The 20,742-nt window shown below is 47.7% G+C and overlaps 1 protein-coding gene across 1 annotated transcript in view; it reads right to left on the bottom strand.

The window, feature by feature from the left end:
- Positions 1-20,742, bottom strand: part of Tmem163 (transmembrane protein 163) — a 178,327-nt gene that overhangs the window by 12,579 nt on the left and 145,006 nt on the right. The window contains exon 5 of the mRNA XM_028874927.2: positions 19,911-20,007. Coding sequence (XP_028730760.1) covers positions 19,911-20,007 — 97 coding nt within the window. The remainder of the gene's footprint in view (positions 1-19,910; positions 20,008-20,742) is intronic.

The following is a 20,742-nucleotide window of genomic DNA, read 5'->3' as shown; positions in this document are numbered from 1 at the left end:
GTCACCTAAGACCATCGGAAAACAGATATTTCCATTATGATTCATACAGTAGCAAGATGGTAGTTGTGAGGTAGCAAGGGGATGAATTGTATGGCTGGGGGTCTGTAAGGATTTGGTCCTTAATTACATCATCAGCCTTCGATGGCGTCCCAGCCTAAAAAGTGGGTGGGCCCTCTGTGCGTCCCTCTTTTTCCTTTCTGCTCCTGTCTGTCCTCTCTCCCTCCCTTCTCTTTCCTCTCTCTCTCCTCTCTCTCTCCTCTCTCTCTCTCCTCTCTCTCTCTCTCTCTTTCTTTCTTTCTTTCTCTCTCTCTCCCTCTCTCCCAATAAATCTCTAAAATGGTAACCATGGCTATGATTCTTCCAACCAGCACTCTCCTCCGCAGGCATGGCCGCAGCTGGTGGAGGAGCAGTGTCACAGTGTAGCCAACAGGGTCACCACAACACGAGGAACTGTTAAAGGGCCACAGCATTAGGAAGGTTGAGCACTGCTCTAGATACTGTCAAGGTGACAGTCAATATTACCACCATATACAGGACTGGTGACCCTCTTATGAAGAGACCTCAGAAAACTCCCTTGTCCCTCCCCTGTGTGGGGACAAGGCAACAAGATGCCATCTATCTGTTGGTGTCTTGACCTTGGCCTTCCCTACCTCCAGAACTGGAAGAAACAAGCATTGCTGGTAGCCTGAGCCCTTGTCCGTGGTCCTCGGTGGATGTGGCCCAAGTGTCTAAGACAGGGTCTGGGCCCTTGAGCTGTTGGTTGTTTTGTTTTGGTGTGTGTGTGTCTGTGTGTGTGCCTGTGTGTATGTCTTGTGTGTGTGTGTGTGTGTGTGTGTGTGTGTGTGTGTCTGTGTGTGTGTGTCTGTGTACCACGTGCGAGCCCAGTGACTGTAGAGGCCAGGAGGCATGGGGTTCCCTGGAAGTGGAGTGATAGATGGTTGTAAGTCATGACTTAGGTTCCAGGGGACTGAACCCGGGTCCTCTGGAAGAGCTATCAGTGTTATCAACCACTGAACCACCTCTCTAGCCTCTGTGTGGATTCAATTTTATTGTTACTGGATACAACCTAGAGTCACCAGGGAAGAGGGAATCTCAACTGAGAAACTACCTGGATTGGAATGATTTTTTTTTTTTTGTGTGTGTGTGTGTGTGTGTGTGTGTGTGTGTGTGTGTGTGTGTGTGTGTGTGTGTGTAGAGGGAGACAGGCAGGGAAGAGAGAGAGGGGGAGAGGGAGGGAGGGGGAGAGAGAGAGAGACAAGAGCGCCTTCTTCGATGGTCCCTGCTTGAGTTCCTCCCTTGATGCCCTCAGTGGTGGACTGTGATGTGACCCAGGATAAGCCAACAGACCCTTTCCTCCTCTAAGTTACCTTTGGTCAAAGTGTTTTATCAAAGCAACATAAATCAAATGAGGCAGCGCCTGATCCACGCTGAAGGACATCTTATAAGAAGCCACCTCCTCTACTCTCAAGTGCCTCTTGCCTTGCAAATGGCATGTGACAGTGGCTGTTGATCACGGGAGTGGTGTGTCTTTGTGAAGAGCTAATAATGGACAAACGAATTTTCCAACTGCATTGGTCCTAAAGTGTGAAAAACAACACCTTAGCTTGGCAGAACAAGCAGCTGGTTAGAGAAATCCAAGAACTCAGCAGATTCTAGTGACTGAAAGCATGTTTCAGCTAGGTGGTAGCTCAGTCTGTAATGTGGTCTCTTGCAAACAGGAAGACCTGGTTTCCACCCCCAGAACCCACACCGAAAAGCATTGAGGAATGTACTCATCATCCCAGAGCCGAGGAGGTGGAGACAGGTGGGTCCCTGGGACTCATGGGCCAAACAGCCCAGCCTAATGGGTGAGTTACAGGTTCAGTGAGAGACCCTGTCTCAAAAACACACCAGAGGAGAAAGCTTCTCTCCTGCAGTCAGGAGGGATTCTTGACCTCACACAGCAGCGGCTGACAGAATTAGACTAAGATTGCAGCTACTTCACACTACAGTAAGGAAACAGACTTGGAGACCCGGGGGTGGGTGGGGATAGTGTGTGGGGGGGGGATGGAGGGGAGTGACCTCAACCCATTGGCAAAGAGCAGCACTCTGAGTTCGAGTCTCCTGGCTCTCCCTCACATCCTAACCACGGCTAACCCCCCTCTTCCAGTTCTTTCAGCCAAGACTGGAAAGTGGAGAATATCACAACTCTGCTTTTAAGACTCAAAGGCAATTAGGGAAGAGCCGATAAAACTTGAGCTAGGTGAGGATTCTAGTGCTGACATGTGAAGTCTGTCATTGCGTGCTAGGTTAAGGACCCTGACAGCCAGACCAGGTTCTCCAGTTCACTCTTCTCCTGGAAGATCCCAGGCCCCAGGCTCACCTTAACTGACACTACTTGAGCTGGGAAATGAAGGTCCCCATGAGATAGGAGTCTCTATTTCCACAGCAGATCAGAAGATACCAGGCCAGCCAAAGCTACTAGATGGAGCTGACCCTTGGCCTCCACCTGATGTTTTAATTCTGCTGCAGCCATGCTGACCTCCTCCTGGTCCCTCGGGTATGGACAGTGTGTTCCTATTTCCAGGCCTTTGTGTAGGCTCTTCTGCTAGCAAGCTCAGTGTGTCTTCATGATCTACACTGTTCCTCCCACCATCTCCCTCTCTCTCTGAAAATATCACCTCCTCAATCAGGTGGTCCCTGGATGCAATCCTTCTCATGGTCAGATGGTTTTGCTCTTAGGTGGAGAGGTGCCCCCTAGGGTCATGCATTTGAACACTTTGGTCCCTGGCCAACGGTGCTGTTTGGGTGGTTGTGGAATCTTTGACATGGATCCTTGCTGGAAGAAATGGGTCACCAGGAGGAGGCCTTCAGGTTTTATAGCACAGTCCTACTTTTCTGTCTGCGCTCTGCTTCCTGGCTGTAGCCACAGTGTGACCAACCATCTCGCACTCCCGCCACCAGGCTTCACCACTGTGGTGGTCTGTGGCCCTCTTCAACTGGAAGCCAAAAGATGCCCTTCCTCCCGTAAATAGCTTCTGATCAGGCTTTCTGTCACAACAAGAAAAGTAAACAATATAGGGACTCACAGTTTAGCCCAGGCTGGCCTAGAAATCACAGGGATCACCCTGCTTTGGTCTCTTGGGTATTGATTGGGATTATAGGCATGAACTACCATGACCAGCTTCCCCAGAGTTACATTGTTAAATAATAATTTTCTCAAACACATTGCTTTATATTTAAAATCAACCTGAATTAAAAATGAATGAAATTGCAAACCCAGCTCCTCAACTGCCTAGCCACAATGTACGTGTCTATTGTGGCTATTGGTTGTTACTACACCCAGCATACACACCCAGTGTCACACACGTACACGCATGCACACACACACACACACACACACCATACACACCATATATACACACCACATACACATACTGTACACACCACACATACACACCACACACACCATACACATGCACACACCACACACACACACACCACACACCATACCACACATACACACACATACACATACACACATACACACACACACACACACACACACACACACACACACACACACCTGGAGGTTTTACTGATAGTACTACTTAGAAGCACATGGACTTTTCCCTTTGAACTTGACGTAGAGCAGAGAGTTGCTGTCAAGTGTTGCAGACAGATACAAGACAGGGAGGGCTGCAGAGAAGTGACCAAAAAGTGTCCTGACCACAGCCAGACAGGATCTGTGGATTTGAACTCAGCAGGTCACATTGCTAAGATCGTCAGGGTTGATAATATCCCGCCTCCCAAATGTGCCTAGTGACTTTGGGTTTTTAAACATTATTACTCACTTTATTTTATTTTCCTGAGAAAGGGCTCATGTAGCCCAGGCTTCCACTATAAAGCAAGGGGTGATCTTGAGCTCTAACCCTTCGGCTTCCATCTCTGGGATTGTGTGTGCTGGGACAGACAGTATGTGCCATCGTGTATATTTTCTTATTGAGGCATAACCAACACGCAGTAAACACAAGGATTGTAGGCCTTGTAAGATGGCTTAGCAGGTAAAGGCCTCTCCTGCTAGCCTGACCCTCCCTGAATTCAATCCTGGGCCCATGAGAGGAGGGGACCGACTCCCTCAGAATATCCCTGAACTCCACACTCTCACTGTGGCTTACATGCCCCACCCCACACTAAATAAACTGAAATGTAATAAAATACTTTAATATAAAGATTTGGAGACTAAATCTGATTGTGTCAGTGGTAAAATACAAATAAATCCCCCCCCAAACACCCAGAAAGTTCCCTCATGTCCCCAACTCAGTCCCCTACAATTGCTTTATGACTTCAAGTCCATATATTAATTTCTCCTATTCTTGGATTTTATGCAGTTGGTCACACAGTATGCATGTTTCAATCTGAATTCTTTTCCTTTTTCAAGACAGAGTTTCTCTGTGTAGCCCTGGCTGTCCTGGATCTCACTCTGTTTACCAGGCTGGCCTCAAACTCACAGAGATCCGCCTGCCTCTGCCTCCTGAGTGCCGGGATTAAAGGCGTGCGCCACCGCCACTGGGCTCTCTTATCAGTGTGGTTTTGAGATTCCTTCGAGATGCTGCAGGTTTCAGTACCTGGTCCCGTGTGGTCCTAGTACTTATTCTATTGGTCTCAGCTCTGACCACAAAAAATTGGGTTTTTTAGGTTTTTGTTTCATTGGTTTGTTTTTGCTTTTTGTTTTTATAATTCCACAAGGCTCCTTGTGCTTAAAGCATTTTTTTCCATTTAGGTTCCCAGTGGAGAAATTGTTACTACAAGGAGCTAACAAATGGGAAGGCAGCTGGTAGGGTCTGTACTAGAGTTCTCTAGAGGAACAGAAATGATTTTATACACATACACACACACACACACACACACACACACACACACACACACACATTACATACACACACTTACATTCACATATACATATACATTATCTATACATACATATACACACATACATATATACGTAAACTAGATTGGCAGTGGCCAGGCCACAGTGCCCATCTGCACCTATGTAAGACTGAGAACCCAGTAGCTGCTCAGTTCATGAGGCTGGCTACCTCGGCAGTCCCGATCTGAAGTCCCGGTGCTGAAGACCTGAAGGTCTCCTGAAGAGCGGCTGGTCTTGAGTCTGCTGAAGAAGCTGGTTCTGATAACAGGGGAGGACGGCGGGAGCAGAGGGAACAGGTGAAGGCAGGGAGCACTGTCCATTCCAGGAGAGGTCTTCCGTCTCAGTTAACCCTTCCTGGAGACTCCCTCTCAGTCCTGCCCAAAGGCCAATTCCAGATACAATCCATCCGACCATCAAGACTAACCCTCACAGGGTCTAGTGAGGGTTAATCACGCTTCCCTTGTGTAGGAGGCCAGAAGCAGAGGTCAGAGAGGAAAGAGCAGAGATTGAGGCTTAGCCGCACTGCCTCCATCAGGGCCGACAACAGGCTCTTAGAGAGTCGGTCCAATGGCCTTGGCCGTCCGGGTGTCTCCATGCAACGCGGCCTCTTCCAACTTGATATCTAACACGGAACTCCACCCTCTCTCACCCCGCCACTCACCCACTATCCTGCCCATCAGACACAGAGTGAGGCCTTCTGATTGCGTCTTCTCCATGATTCTCATCTTCCTTCACACATTTCCATACATCATCAAGGAAGGCCAGCCTTTTGACATTCAACACTATTTGCCGTCTACCAAGTTCAGAGTTTTGTGCCGGGCCACATTCATAGCTGTCCCGGGGCACAGGTATCCCGTGGGTTGCAGGACGTGACCCTGGCCGGCAGGAGTTTCTAACACTGTGTTACTGAGTTTCTCTGCCCTCCCGGGCACCGCTCCCATTTCCCCCAGACAGCGGCATCTCAGAGCATTTGTATTCCTGCCATCGTTCACAGGAAAACCTTGTGTTAAAATGAAATTTTTTTCAATAGTGTGTGCCAGTTGTCACCTCCGATACGGGGCTTTTTCTTTATAGGAGGTGACAGTCACAGTCGCAACTCCAGGGCACAATGAACTGTCGATACTGACATCAGACAGAGGCCGGATCTGCAAAGCCAATCCACCCTTCCTCTGCTGCCCCCCGCTTTCCTGTTCACAGGAGCTGAGGTGGGAAGAGAGGGCTCTGGAGGCTCGCTTGCTTATGCCTGCAAAAAGGCGTCCTTTGCCTTCCTAATGAGGACAGATTTCAAACCCTTCCGACACTGTATGTGTCAGAGTGCCACCAGGGCAATGCTCACGCCTGCTGAATAATGCATGACGATCGATTTATGGCCCCAGGTGAAATTAAAACAGTCACGCTCATCTTCAGAACTTTTCCTCACCACCCTCCCCCCGCCCCCTCCGAGGTGGGGAAATTGCACCAAGCGCAAGCCTCCCTTTCCCCTGGTGATGAAACCATATTGACAAATTACCCTGTGTTCCTGGCTTGGGAATTTGTAAGTTAGCGATCAGACCATTCGGAAAGTCAGGATGTCGAACACCGATACTTGGATCAGTGGGTAAATAAATAGGGAACGCTGGGGGTTACTCAGGCATTGAGACAGACTGGGCCACCCCAGCCCTGATGTTTCCTGGACAGACTGACAGGTGAGGCCCTGCCAGATATAAGGAAGAGAGTGGGTGCCAGCTTCCTGGGGTCCACCGAACTGAGATGGATGTGAGGGTCACAGGAACCCTCACAGGAAGGCACAGGCTTGCCAGCAAAGGTGCTCTGATAGTCCAAGGGTGCAGTAGGGCATTCTGAGAGGCTAGGCTGACACTCTTGGTGCATCCTGGCTTCTGCTAAATGAGGCATCAGACACACTACTGCTTTCTCATAGGACGATGTGACTCTCTGGGACCATGGGCGTTGCCATGGATGCAGAGATGAGCCACCTGGCTGGGTTCACACTTTCCTTCCCTGGTGATTACCTGGCTACACCCTCCTCCCCTGATGATCATGAGCATTTAAAGGAAGAAGCTCCTCTGGGGTTCCTGAAAACATAACATCACATAACCTGAGACTGTTAATCTTAATTGTCAACTTGATGGGATCTGGAATCACCTAGGAGACACACCTCTGGATATGAGGTGTGAGAGAGTTTCTAGAGTGAATTAACAAAGATAACCAATTACATTGACATACAATTACCATTTTAAAGTATGCTCTAATAATAAAAAAACTAAAATAAAATATAAAAGAGATGTGGAGACTTATAAAAATTATAAATCGTTGCCTCTAGGAAAGAGGTTATTTTTTTTCTATTAATGAGCCTTGTAAAACAGTTGGCTATTTAGGATGTGTGTGTGTGTGTGTGTGTGTGTGTGTGTGTGTGTGTATAACTTGAATAGAAATGAGAAATAAGCTGCTGAGATAACTAGCATTGAAAGATTGAAGCGGAAGAATTATAAATTCCAGGCCACCCTGGGCTACATCATGAGGTCCTCCCCACTCTCACATTTAAAGAGAATATACTTCAGGACAGTAATTCTGGCTGTCTCAGTCAGAGTTCAACCTGAGAAAGTGAGCTAAAGGCAAATATCTACTGTGAGGCATCAGCTGAGGTGACTGTCATGAGTCTGTAGTCAGAAGCTCACAGGGCCGAGCAGCTGGGTGGTCAGAGCACACGCTATGCCATAACAGGATGACCTCCTTTTCTTTGCGACACTGGTTCATCTTTAGGCTTCACCAACTGTAGTGGGTTCACTGGGTGATTGACAGTTTCTCCATGCCACAGCTAGCAGAAGATTTCACTGAAAGGCGAGGCCACTGGAGCATCCCACCACCACCCTCCCCCAGCCTGCTCCATGAGCTGGTCACCTGAGAGTTACGGTCAGGGATTGTCTCTCAGAACCTAAAACCACCACATACCTAGGAAAAAAAAAAAAGTGGAGCACAAAGCACGCCTCTATGCAAATATCTCAGCCAGTACATATGAGCTCGTCATGCTCTTATCTTTGAGAACAAAACAGAAAATGCTATTAGCTGGAACTGCTGATGCGCAGCACCTAAGAGTGCTTGCTGCTCACACAGAGGACCGAGTTCAGTTCTGAGGACACACGCTGAATGGCTCACAACCACCTCTAACTCCAGCTCCAGGGGATCCAACACCCTCTTCTAGATTGTGTTCACGAGGCGTATGTTCACATAGACCCAGACACGTACCCATAAATAACAATTGGATAAATGCTACTAGCTGAGACTCAAAAGGGAAAATGTATGTGATAGAATTCCTGGCCACTCCCCAGCTACATGTCCACACATGTGCCAGGCAAGAGGCTTAGTCCCATGTAATCCATGCGCTGTGTGGTCACGTAATTGGAGCGCAGCATGATCATGTAATCTATGTACATGTGCGGTGTAGCCACATAAGCCCATATGCACATGTACGGGATGGTGGAGTGGTGGAAATCCATAAAAAGTGGGTCACAGACCCCTCCCCCTCTCTCTGCACAACCATTTCCATAGGCCTAAGCGCTCCCCTCTGTTCCTTCGCTTAATAAACTCTCATAGTGGGTTTTGTCGTGCCTCGTGGCTTTTTCTCATGGTAACCAGCGCCACATAATAACGGTATGTACATACAGCTTATTTAGCTATCCCTAAACCCACTCATAGTCACATGGATCAGTCAATGCCTTGAATGTGGGGAGCACTCTGAGGCAAACCCTTCTTTGCCAGTCTATCCTGCTTTTCCACGGCCACTGAAGAGTCCACCGAGGGCTCCCTGGGAACCTTCCTGATTCCCTGAAAGACGAGATCCTATTGGCCGGTGATCTTCCCAATCTGGGCCAGCCTTGAACACACCTGAATTTGTTCAGCCACCAAACACTCAGTTCTTCCTGGGGAGACAGAAAGTCCAGCTTCTCAAAGGCCTTATAATCCACTCTCTGCTTCCCTCTCTTGGTGTCAACTCCAAGACATGGGAAATAAACCACCACAAATAACCACCAGAAAAGTTCCAGAACTCTACTGCAGTGTGCTAATAGTTACTGCACACATCAGCCTGGGGACAGGCTGTCTTGGGGACCTGCCTGGAGATGTAGCTCCGTTAGCAGAGAGCCTGCCTGGCAAACGTAAAGTCCTGAGTTCAGTGCCCAGCCGTGCATCAATCATGCATGCCGGCACATGCCTGTAATCTCGGCACTTGGGAAGTAGAGGAAAGAGGTTATCCTTGTCTACATAAGGAGTTCAAAGCTAGCCTGGGCTACCTGAGTGTCACAAAAACACACCTAGACTGGAGCTAATAGTATTTGAGAATTACACATGGAGACAGCCAGCTGGTGGCAGGCAGAACTCAGGGCACAGCGGCCTTCACTGAGGAAAACTGGGAAGGTCAGCAGCTGTTAGCAGCTGTTTCCTCTAACAACCCTACGTGCACTTGCGCGTGCGTGTACACACACACACACACACACACACACACACACACACACGCCACAGACAGGGGTGGGGAGAAGGTCAGGGGTCAAGCCCCCACAGCCACTCTGGTTTGTTTTTTGTCTTTTTCTTGGTCTTAGATTTTTTTTTTTAACTCCAGAGACTGAGACAATCAGAGAGAGAGAGAGAGAGAGAGAGAGAGAGAGAGAGAGAGAGAGAGAGAGAAGGAAGCAGAGTCTTTGTAACGCAGTGTCCCAAAAACTATATCCCAGAACAATATCCAATGTTCCCCCAACAATGTGGTTCCATGTGCGGCTTTGTGAGCAAACACTCATATTTTGGCCACAGGCCGAATATTCCAAAGAAAACGGTGTTTTCCACGTGACGACGTGAGGGCAGAGCCCAGACCTTTACAGTAAGGGCTCTCATTTCTACACGAAAGCGCCTCCCACTGCTTTGCAGTGCTAGGTCTTACTGTGTGCGCTGTATAAACAGGGCATTTTAGTGCGAGCCTAAGACATAAAACAAGCATTCAGGAGGAGTCTCTTCACTGACTAAACAGCAGTCCCAAATGCAGAAATGTTCTGAGGCTGGAGGTCTCATCCTCTATGTAGGGAAGCAAATGGGAAAAAATAAAAATTAAAAAAAAAGCTGCAGTATCAAACAGCTTTTGAAATCATGTTTTTTTTTCCTTTCTCCGAATGATAATGCACTTTCAAACTGTCACAGAGAAACAAGCATTAAGTTAGTTAGTTAGAAAAACAAGTTCCAAGAGATGAGAGTTGCCCAGGGAAAAGGTATGGGACTAGAGAAGTACTCCATGTTAATACCACAACCTGCGGACGTTGATCAACACCACTGCTCTTTTTTTGGGGGCGGGGGTTGGTTTTTTGAGACAGGGTTTCTCAGTGTAGTTTGGTGCCTTTCCTGGAACTCACTTGGTAGCCCAGGCTGGCCTCGAACTCACAGAGATCCGCCTGGCTCTGCCTCCCGAGTGCTGGGATTAAAGGAGTGTGCCACCACCGCCCGGCAACCACTGCTCTTTGTGTGTGTGTGTTTGTGTGTGTGTGTGTGTGTGTGTGTGTTGTGTTGTTTTTGTTTTCTCAGATTTGTTTCATTTTTATTTATGTGGATTTATGAATGTCTCTGGAGAGAGAGAGAGAGTGTGTGTCTGTGTGTGTCTCTGTGTGTATGTATGTGGGTGTGTGTCTGTATGTGGGTATGTGTGTGTATGTATGTATGTGTGTGTGTATGTGTGTGTATGTATGTGGGTATGTGTGTGTATGTGTGTAGGTGCCCTCAGAGGTCACAAGAGGGAGTCAGGGCCCCTGAAGCTGGAGTTGTGGGCAGTTGTGAGCTGCCTGACATGCATGCTGGAAACGGAGCTCTAGTCTCTGCAAGGGCAGCAGTGTCCTGCCTCTGAGCCTCCTCCAGCCCAGTTTGTTTTCTGAGACAGACTCTTTCTGGCAGTGCTGGCTGCCCTAGAGCCCCGTATGTAAACCAGGCTCTGGTAGAAATCCTCCTGCCTCTGCCTCCCAAGTGCTGGGACTACAGGCATGTGCTACCACACCTGGCCTGTGTGTGTGTGTGTGTGTGTGTGTGTGTGCGCGCACATGTGTGAGTGTGTGTAGGTGTGTGTGAGTGTGCATGTGTGTGAGTGTGTGTGTGTGTGTGTAGGGGGAGCTGCTGGGATGGAACCCAGGGCCTCATACACACTACACAAGTGCTCAATCCACATCATCAGTATCCTTAAACACACAGATTCCCCTTGAACAGGAGTGGGCAGGGTGGGGTGGCTGGCAGCTGGAGAGAAATGAAAATATATTCTTCCTTTTTTTTTTTTTTTTTTTTTTTGTCAGAGCACTCCCAACAAGATGGGTCTTCATGATGCTAATCAAGTTCAAAATCTACTCTGAAGGGGGCAGGGGTTGTTTCCAATCATTAAAAATGGGGGAAGGCCCTAGACCTGGAATTGACTCGGAATCTTCTGTAGGACTGGGGTCTCTGGACTGTTTCTCACAGAGCCATCTTTAGAAGCTCTTTATAGAGGCCTGCTTTGCAGTCCTCAGTCCTTGGGGAGACCTTTGATCAGCTGTCGGAAACACGTCTACTCACTGTCTCTGAGGCTGCATATCATTCCTATCACAGGCCAGCGTTGACGGTTTTCTCCCTTCAGCCAAGAACGTGTCTTTGTTGTAAGATGATGGCAGGTCTGACGCCTCCACCCACTTCAGAAATGCCTCCAAGGTCTAATGAGACATCAAGCTAAAAAAACCATTTTTGAGGAAGAAAGCACAAAGATACCTATTTCAACAGAATAAAGCAACCATGGTGGGTTGTTCACAGATTTATCAAACTGATTAAAAGCAGATTCCCCAAGCCAGGAAGAAGACCAGTTGGAGACTCCTGAGTCATTTCCCAGGAAACCAGAGCTGACAGTTAACTCCCAGTTCTTCTAAGAGAGCAGGAGGACTACCTGTCCACACTTCAGAAGCTAATGGAGATGAACACTCAGGAGCCCAAGCTACATGGGATGTGTCATGAAGTCAGTGTGTTTCTGCAACAGCTCCTCTGGAGATGGCTGATATATTTAGTTCACTGTTTTGCTTTCCTGTCTAATCAAACACATTGTCTTCCTTACATTATCTATTTATAATATAGGTAAACCAACAGTACTGTCAGCAAAGTGTCTGGGTCACACTTGGGAGAGCAAAAGCTGCCTTCATAACAACTCATTTGTCCTCTGTAGATCTCAGTGGGACTCCTAGCAGGCCTCCCAATGGGAGGTCATTTGTGGCTGAGCACAGCCTCTGTGTTTCAAGTACACATTTCGATCAACATTGACATATTCTGTGACTGTGTATTCTTCTAGGGGTGTGTGTGTGTGTGTGTGTGTGTGTGTGTGTGTGTGTGCAAGCATGAGGAGATTAGAGGTCAACTTCAAATGTCATTCCTCAGGACCAGCTACCTTTTAAAAGATAGTTGTGTGTGTGTGTGTGTGTGTGTGTGTGTGTGTGTGTGTGTGTGTGAAAGAGAGAGCACCTATGTGCATGTGTGTACAGGTATACATGCCTGTACTACTTGCATGGAAAGGCCAGAAGAGCACTTGGCGTCTTTCTGGGTGACTCTCCACCTATGTTTGAGGCGGGGTCTCTCCCTAACCTGGGTTCGTATCTCAGCTAGGCTGGAAGCCAGCAAGCTCCAGGGAAGGACTTCTTGTCTCCAGCCCCCTCAGAGCTGGGGCACAAGCATTTGCTTTGCAAAGACACCTCTTTGTTACGTGGGTGCGGGACCCTAACTCCAGTGCTCACAACTGCCAAACCGGCACTGTTTATCACAACCATCTCCCAGTCCCACCATGCTATTGAGGCAGAATCTCTCACTGACCTGGGGCTCTCCGGGTAGGCCAGGCTGGCTGTCCAGCAAGCCCCAGTCACACTTGTCTCGACCTCCTCAGCCCTGAGATGACAGATGTATGCCGCCACACGGGGGTTTCCAAATGCGGGTTCCAGGGGTTGAACTCAGGTCCTCGTATGAGGTGAGCATGTTACCAACCAAGTCAGCTTTTTGTTTTTTAAGTATCCGTCAGTTCAATTCCCAAGTTAAGTGTGGAGCTCTGTTGGACAGCATGCCATGTTAGAAGAGGAACCTCTGATGCCGGTGGAGGACCCGGGAATCACAGGCCAGGAAAACGCCTACGGCATTATCCAACCTGAGCTGAAGAGCATCCCTGAAGGCATTTCTGGCATGTTCCACACCCCCGACACTGAAGCTACGACAAGGCCTACTGTCTTCCTTAGAAGCCTCTCCTCAGCCTGCAGCAGCCACTCAGTAGCTGCGAGCTAAGCGGTCTGAAGGGCTTCCATGTTTAACGAAGCCCAACGCCTTGTACTTATTTTCATCAACAAGGTAACATTAGTATTGGTCTTCTAGAAAACAAGAAACTGGGGCAGACAAAGATCAAACAATCAACTCTAGGTTCTCCCCGTGAGAAAGGCAGGATTAGGTCCATGCAAAAACAGCTCTCACCTCAAAGGGAATAAAAGACAGCTTGTTCAGCAGCCAAAAAGGAATGACGTTGGCCCAGGAACACTGATTCAGGTTACCCCAAATTCTGTGCTCCAACTACTAATAGTTCCATGCCATTCTTAAAGATTATTAATATGTTTTTGTGTTTGTGTGCACATGTATGTTTATGTGTATGTATGTTTGTGTGTGTGTGTTTGTGTGTATGTGTTTTGTGTGTTGTATATGTTCTGTGTGTATGTTTACACTGAGGACACGTGAAACCTTTAGAAATACATTCCCCCCGTGAGACCCTCACTTCAGAAGACCAGTGAGACACTTAGTGGCCAGCAAGGCCAGGAAGACACCCCTTTAGCCCCGCGTTCCTGCTGTTTCCTTCTGTCAAGTGCCTGTGTCTCTACACCAGTGGTTCTCAACCTGTGGGTCACGACCCCCTTTGGAATCTCATGACCCTTTCACAGGGGTCATCTAAGACCATCCGAAAAGACAAATATTTACATTACAATTCCTAACAGTAGCAAAATTACATGTATGAAGCAGCAAGGAAACTAAACTTCATGGTCGGGCTCATCACAGCATGAGGAACCGGATAAATGGGTCACAGCATTAGGGGCAGGCTGAGGGGAGGTAAAGGCAGGGAGGGATGCTTCCACTGGACAAGTGGCCAAGCCAGAGAAGCAGGATATGGAGGTCAATACAAGTGCAGATGGCAGGCAGGGAGTGACAGGAAAAAGGATGAGTTTCCGGTTTTAAAAACTACATGTTATTAATAAAAAAAAAAAAAAAAAAAAAAAAAAAAAAAAAAAAATAAAAAAAATAAAAAAAAAAAACTACATGTTATCTACTTAGTGGGGGTGGGGGGTGGGCACATGTGCCAAGGGCCATATGTGAGGAGCAGGGAAAGGGGGGGAGGAGAAAGAACAGAGCAAGGAAGGAGAGAGGAGGGAGGAGCAAGGAGGGGGAGCGGGAGGGGTCGAGGAAGGGAAGGGGAAGAGGGAGGAGACATTCGAAAGGGCTAAGTCCTGAAAGCCAGGGGACAGCAGCAGAGACACACAGACCCGTGGAGCCAGCAGCGGGAAGCGGCCTGCAGAAAAGAGCAGGGCTCGGACCCAGACTCTGCCCTCAGCCACGACAACCTTAGCCTTCAGCTTTCAGAGCCCGCGAGGCTACGAAAAGGAAAAGAACATCACCTGCCCTGCGTCTTCAAAGCAGGTGCAGCGGGGCCAAAACAGGCCGGGACTCTTTTCAAAGCAACCCAAGATGGAAAGAAAAAGAACAGCAAGAAAGAAGTGAAAGAATAAAGCAATCCATTTTGGCATTAAACAACATAGATATATCAATTGAAAAACAAAAACAAAAAAACTAAGATTCAGTGGGTAAGGTAATCAGGGGCCCAGATGTCTTAAGGATGCTCACGTTTGTTCAGAAGTTGTCTTCATTCTTTTTATTTTTGTTTATTCATTCGTTTGTTTTAGAGACAATATTTCATGTAGCCCCAGCCACCCTCAAACTCAACCGTCTAGCTGAGGATGACCTTGAACTTCTGATCCTCCTGTTCTCCACCTCCCAAATGGTGGGCCTACAGGAGTGAGCCACCATCCCTAGTTCAAGGCCATGCTGGGATTGGAACCCAGGCAAGGCAAGCAGTCTACCAACCGAGTCACAGCCCCATCACTAGGTGTTGTTTTTGTGTCGTAAATAAGGAAATAGCAAGCTGCTGGCATCGGGCAAGTGTTTGCTTATGTTCTACTCACACAGCCTCCTCCTGCCCCTTCTAGAATCAGAACAGTACAGAACTGGAGAGAAGCCTCCAGAATCTGCGTCGTTGACCAAAGGTGAGGCGGAAGGGGTAGGGAGAAGGCTTAGACCCTTTTCTCAGGCAGCCTGGCCACACAACCCCCACAGGCCCGCTTCGGGGCTCGCGGGAGAACTTCCTCTTCCAGACAAACCCCAGAGGGCTGGGGACACCCTGGAGGTTCAGAGCCAGCTGACCTCACAGCTGGGTAACTCCTGGCTACACAGATCTCTAGTGGAATACTGGCCTGTTGTGGGCTGGAGAGTGGATATGAGGAGGAAGCTGAGTTCAGATCACAGAATCTACATCGTCTAAAGCCAGTTATAACCTAAAAGCAGAGCAGCTTTTAACCTCAGGGGAGGGAAGTGGAGACAAGATCCTGAGGGCTGGCTAGCCACTGGCCTAGAGGAAAGACAGCGAGCTCCAGGTCAGTGAGGGACCCAGTCTCAAGGGAATAGTGTCGCTGAAAGTTTTTCTGTGTCCCGCCTGGCCCGCGGTCAGGACAAATCTTTCTCACCTGCCAGTCCCGCAGCCACTTAGACCCAGTTAAACACACACAGGCTTGTATTATTTTTAAACTATGGCCATTAGCTCAGACTGCCACTGACTAGCTCTTACACTTACACTTAGGCCATTTCTGTTAATCTATATGTTGCCACATGTTCCGTGGCTTTACCTGTGTGCCATTACATGCTGCTCCCTGGATGGCAGGCTGGCGTATCCTGACTCAGCCTTCCAGCCTTCCCACAGTTCTCCTTGTCTGTTTATCCTGCCCAGACTTCCTGCCTGGCTACTGGCCAATCAGCTTTATTTATCAACCAATCAGAGCAACACGTTCACAGCATACGGAACATGCCACAGCAGAATAGAGCAACAGAGAGTACACAATGTCCTCCTCTGGTCTCACAGGCATGTACACCCTCACATATGCACACACACACCACACATACACACACACACACACACACACACACACACACACACACACTTGTGCTGAGTCTTACTCAGAGAACAGCACAGCTGAACAGAAGGTTTTAAGACAAAGTCTCGTGTATCTTAGTATCCCAGTCTGGGCTTAAACTCACTGTGTAGCCGAGGATGACCTTCAGCCCCTGACCCTCCGACCTCGACCTTTGCCGGGGTATGAGACAGGTGTGCACCTCCAGACACAGTTTGTATGGTGCTGGGGCTCAAACCCAGCCTTTCATACTTGCTAGGGCAGCATTACCCATGGAGCCACATACAGCCCCCAGCCTTGCTCCTGTCCGGGCAGAACAGAGCTGGGAAAATGCAGCCTGGATTTGAGGGGAGGGGTTAAGGTGTGATAGGGAGGGACACCCATCACCTTCAAGGCCTGAAGGGCACGGTCCCTGGTTTGGTCCAGGCCCTACAAAAAATAGCAAGTCCCTGAGTGCAGCTCAGACTTCCCATGTCATGTGTAAAATTATCGACTCGCTCAAACCAAGTTTTCAATTTCTTTTCCATTAGTTGCTGCATGTGTGCTGTGTGTGTGTGTTGTGTGTGCAGGTGTGTGTGTTATACATAGGTGTCTGTGTGCAGGTGTGTGTGTGTTATACATAGGTGTCTGTGTGCAGGTGTGTGTTATACACATGTGTCTGTGTGCAGGTGTGTGTTACACACGTGTCTGTGTACAGGTGTGTGTTATACACATGTGTCTGTGCAGGTGTGTGTTATACACATGTGTCTGTGTGCAGGTGTGTGTTATACACATGTGTCTGTGTGCAGGTGTGTGTTATACACATGTGTCTGTGTCAGGTGTGTGTTATACACTTGTCTGTGTACAGGTGTGTGTTATACACATGTGTCTGTGCAGGTGTGTGTTATACACATGTGTCTGTGTGCAGGTGTGTGTTATACACATGTGTCTGTGTGCAGGTGTGTGTTATACACATGTGTCTGTGTGCAGGTGTGTGTTATACACATGTGTCTGTGTGCAGGTGTGTGTTATACACATGTGTCTGTGTGCAGGTGTGTGTTATACACATGTGTCTGTGTGCAGGTGTGTGTTATACACATGTGTCTGTGTGCAGGTGTGTGTTATACACATGTGTCTGTGCAGGTGTGTGTTATACACATGTGTCTGTGTGCAGGTGTGTTATATACATGTGTCTGTGTGCAGGTGTGTGTTATACACATGTGTCTGTGTGCAGGTGTGTGTGTTATACATATGTGTGTCAGGTATCACCCTCTTTCACTCCCCACCTTATCTTGACTAGTCAGGGTCTCTCACTGAACCCAGAACTCACCCAGCATGGGGACCTGAGTTCAATCCCCAGAGCCCACATGAAAAGCTGGGCCTGGTGGCACACGCTTGTAACCACAGTGCTGGGGAAACAGAGACAGGTGGATCCCTGGACTCAGTGGTTATCCATTTTAACCAAATCGGTGAGCTCTAGGACAGTAAGAGAGCCTGTCTCAAAGGAGAGGGACAGCATTGCTGAAGGTGACACCCGAGGCTGTCCTCTGACCTCCACACTCATGCACGTCCTCATGCATGCCCACGCCCCCACAGATATTAAAAATACATCATTTTCTGTGTCCTGGTGGTGTTAACTGTCCCTGTGTACTGCTCAGGCAAACGGTAGCCTTTGCTGCAGCAGCTCAAACACTCCTGGTTAACTTTTCACGATACTAAAGAGCTTAAAGATAAAACCAACCATGTGCAGCATATCCACAAAGCGGTATAATTTATAGTTTTTCAGTCTCATCCAGGAACTGATAAAAGGCTGCAGTAGCCTTAGGTTCTCCAAGGACAGGGCCCATCTTGGGTATGACCACATGGCCTTTCACCCTCTAGACCTGATGTGGGGCGGCGGCTCATTAGACACTGATAGAATGAGGCAGGATTGACATCGCTGAGCTTCTTCCCTTCTCCTGAGAGCATCTGTACCACGGGGTTAGGGGTGACCGCCCACAGCTGGAAATGCTTCTGCTGTCGAGAGAGAGCCAAGGAGCTTTTCTATAGAGGCCTGTGAGCAAAGTCATCCATCCCATGACATTACGCCTGCTGGAAATGAATCTTTAATATCTGAATAAATGAATGTGTCAACTGGCACAGTGCTGAAAAGTCCTACCTAGTAACATTTCCTCAAGCTCAGATGTATTCATAACCTCTGAAAAATGCAGGGTGTCACCTACCTGAAGTGTAACATACATAATCACCCTAGGTGCCTTCTACGTTAAGCAGATTCATATTCTAGCAGAATGGGTCATGTGGCATAAGATTTGATGGGGAAGAGGATAAATAGGTCTAAGATCTGCAGCAGCTGGCCAGACCGTGGGGAGATAACTCCATCCTTACAGTCAAAGTGCCGATGGACTGTGAAAGAGACGGTTTTGCCGGGCGGCAACAGTGCACGCCTTTAATCCCAGCACTCGGGAGGCAGAGCCAGGCGGATCTCTGTGAGTTCGAGGCCAGCCTGGGCTGCCAAGTGAGTTCCAGGAAAGGTGCAAAGCTACACAGAGAAACCCTGTCTCGAAAAACCAAAAAAAAAAAAAAAAAAAAAAAAAAGAAAAGAAAAGAAAAAAGAAAGAGACGGTTTCAAGAGAGGGAAGAAACAACACAAGCAGCCACTTGGATGCCTCTACTCGATGTGATAGAAAATCCCTTTAAGTTTTTGTTAACTCTGTGTGTGTGTGTGTGTGTGTGTGTGTGTGTGTGTGTGTCTGTCTGTCTGTCTGTCTGTCTCTGTCTCATGTCTGTCTGTCTCTCTCTCTCTCTCTATCTTCCCCCAACACACACACACACACACACACACAAAGGAGGAGTATTATCCTCAAGGTGACACAGGATCTATAAGAAACAGACTGTGGACAGTTACATAGGTATTTCCTCCAAATTGAAACATTCCCTCCTGGAGCAAGGCTCTTTAAGACCTGGGAAGTAAAAGAAACCTACAAGGTTCAGGAAGTCAACAAAACTCACAAGTCTCAGGAAGCTCCTGAAATTTACAAGATTCATAAGGTCCCACCCCTAAAGTTATACAAGCATTACACAATAGGTCATCCAAAAGATAAATGCACAGTCAGTCTCCCTAATTATTCTGACACATACAAAATGGTGTGCTGTGGTCAAGCCAAAATCCAAACACATCCTACAAGCCAGTGTTTCTTCTTTACATTGTCATGAACCCAAGTGTGAAAAATTACAGTGGCAGCATCTTCATGACCTAGGCCTTCTAGGAAGGCTGCCCAACAGGAAGCTACAAAAATATCCAGAGAGGATAGGAAGAGTTAAAGTAATGACCAGAGAAGGACAAAATGGTGAGAAACATCCCTGTCAGAAATTGTGTCTTCTAGTTTGTGTATCTAGACATCAGTTGTGCTGGGAAACCTAATGGAAATAGATTTACATATTGCACCGAGGCACAAAAGAAAAAAGAAATGTTTCTTATTACAACATCATTAGATGGATTCAGACAACAGATTGGATCACAGCTGCATAAATACAATTCTTTTTTATGAAAAGAAAAACATTTTGCTTTAAAACTAGTCAAAAGGCCTAAGGAACAGGACACAGACATGAATACCAGCTCAGCTAAATGGAGTCTCATCTGACCCAGAACTTCACTATGCTGTCATTTGTGTTCCTGCAAAGAGTTCTTCTGGCCCCTAAAGTGGCTTCCCCTTCCCCACCCACTGCAGCAGACCCGTGTGAGAATCAAGGTGTGACCTTCAGGGAAGAACGTTAGGAAAGAAGGACCTTACCACTTCAGGGAGCAGCCTCGTTGAAAGGTCATGGATGGCTTTCACCACTATGCATATAGATGACAGAAGAAAGATCACTCCCAAGATGACACAGGCTCTGTAGGAAAAAGAACATGGATAGTTGTGCAGTTATTTCCTCTAAATTAAAATATTTCCCCCTAGAAGGAGGCTCATTAATCCTCAGAAAGTAAAGGACACTTAGAAGTTTTAGGAAGTCAACAAAACTCACAGGTCTCAGGAAACTCCTGAAGCTCACAAGACTCACAAGGCCCCTTCTCGAAGGTTACATGAGCAGTAACAATTGCTTAGCAGATGTGACTTTTTTCAGTGGAACTGCCTGAAAGTTGTATAGGGAGTTCCTGGGGTGCAGCTTCTGCTGACTTATCACCCATGTGGGGTGAGCGTTTCAATGATGCAGCTGACTTTGGTCAAACTGTACTCTGATAAGTAACCCCGGTGAAACTCATTGTTCACTAATCTACATAGATGGAATCATTTCTTTGGCATGTTGTCAATCCCTTATCTGGAATGGATCCCAGGGGCTGGCTGGGAAGTTAATATTATAAACAAACCAGTGAGCACTAGGTTTAGTGAAAGACCCTATCTCAAAAAGTGACAGAAGAATATGCCTCGGATTGCCTTTCGGCGTACACATACACACACACACATACACACACACACACACACACACACACACACACAGGGAGAGAGAGACACACACAGAGACAGAGACAGATAGAGAGACAGAGACAAAGAGAATATGTCCCTTAGGTAATAATATGTCTTCCATTTCCCAGTGTCTACAGCAGCATGTAGCAGATATCCTGTGTGC

The sequence above is a fragment of the Peromyscus leucopus genome, chromosome 15 (assembly GCF_004664715.2).
Source record: "Peromyscus leucopus breed LL Stock chromosome 15, UCI_PerLeu_2.1, whole genome shotgun sequence".
In the NCBI taxonomy this organism is placed as follows: Eukaryota; Metazoa; Chordata; class Mammalia; order Rodentia; family Cricetidae; genus Peromyscus; species Peromyscus leucopus.
This window is presented reverse-complemented; position numbering and strand designations above follow the sequence as displayed.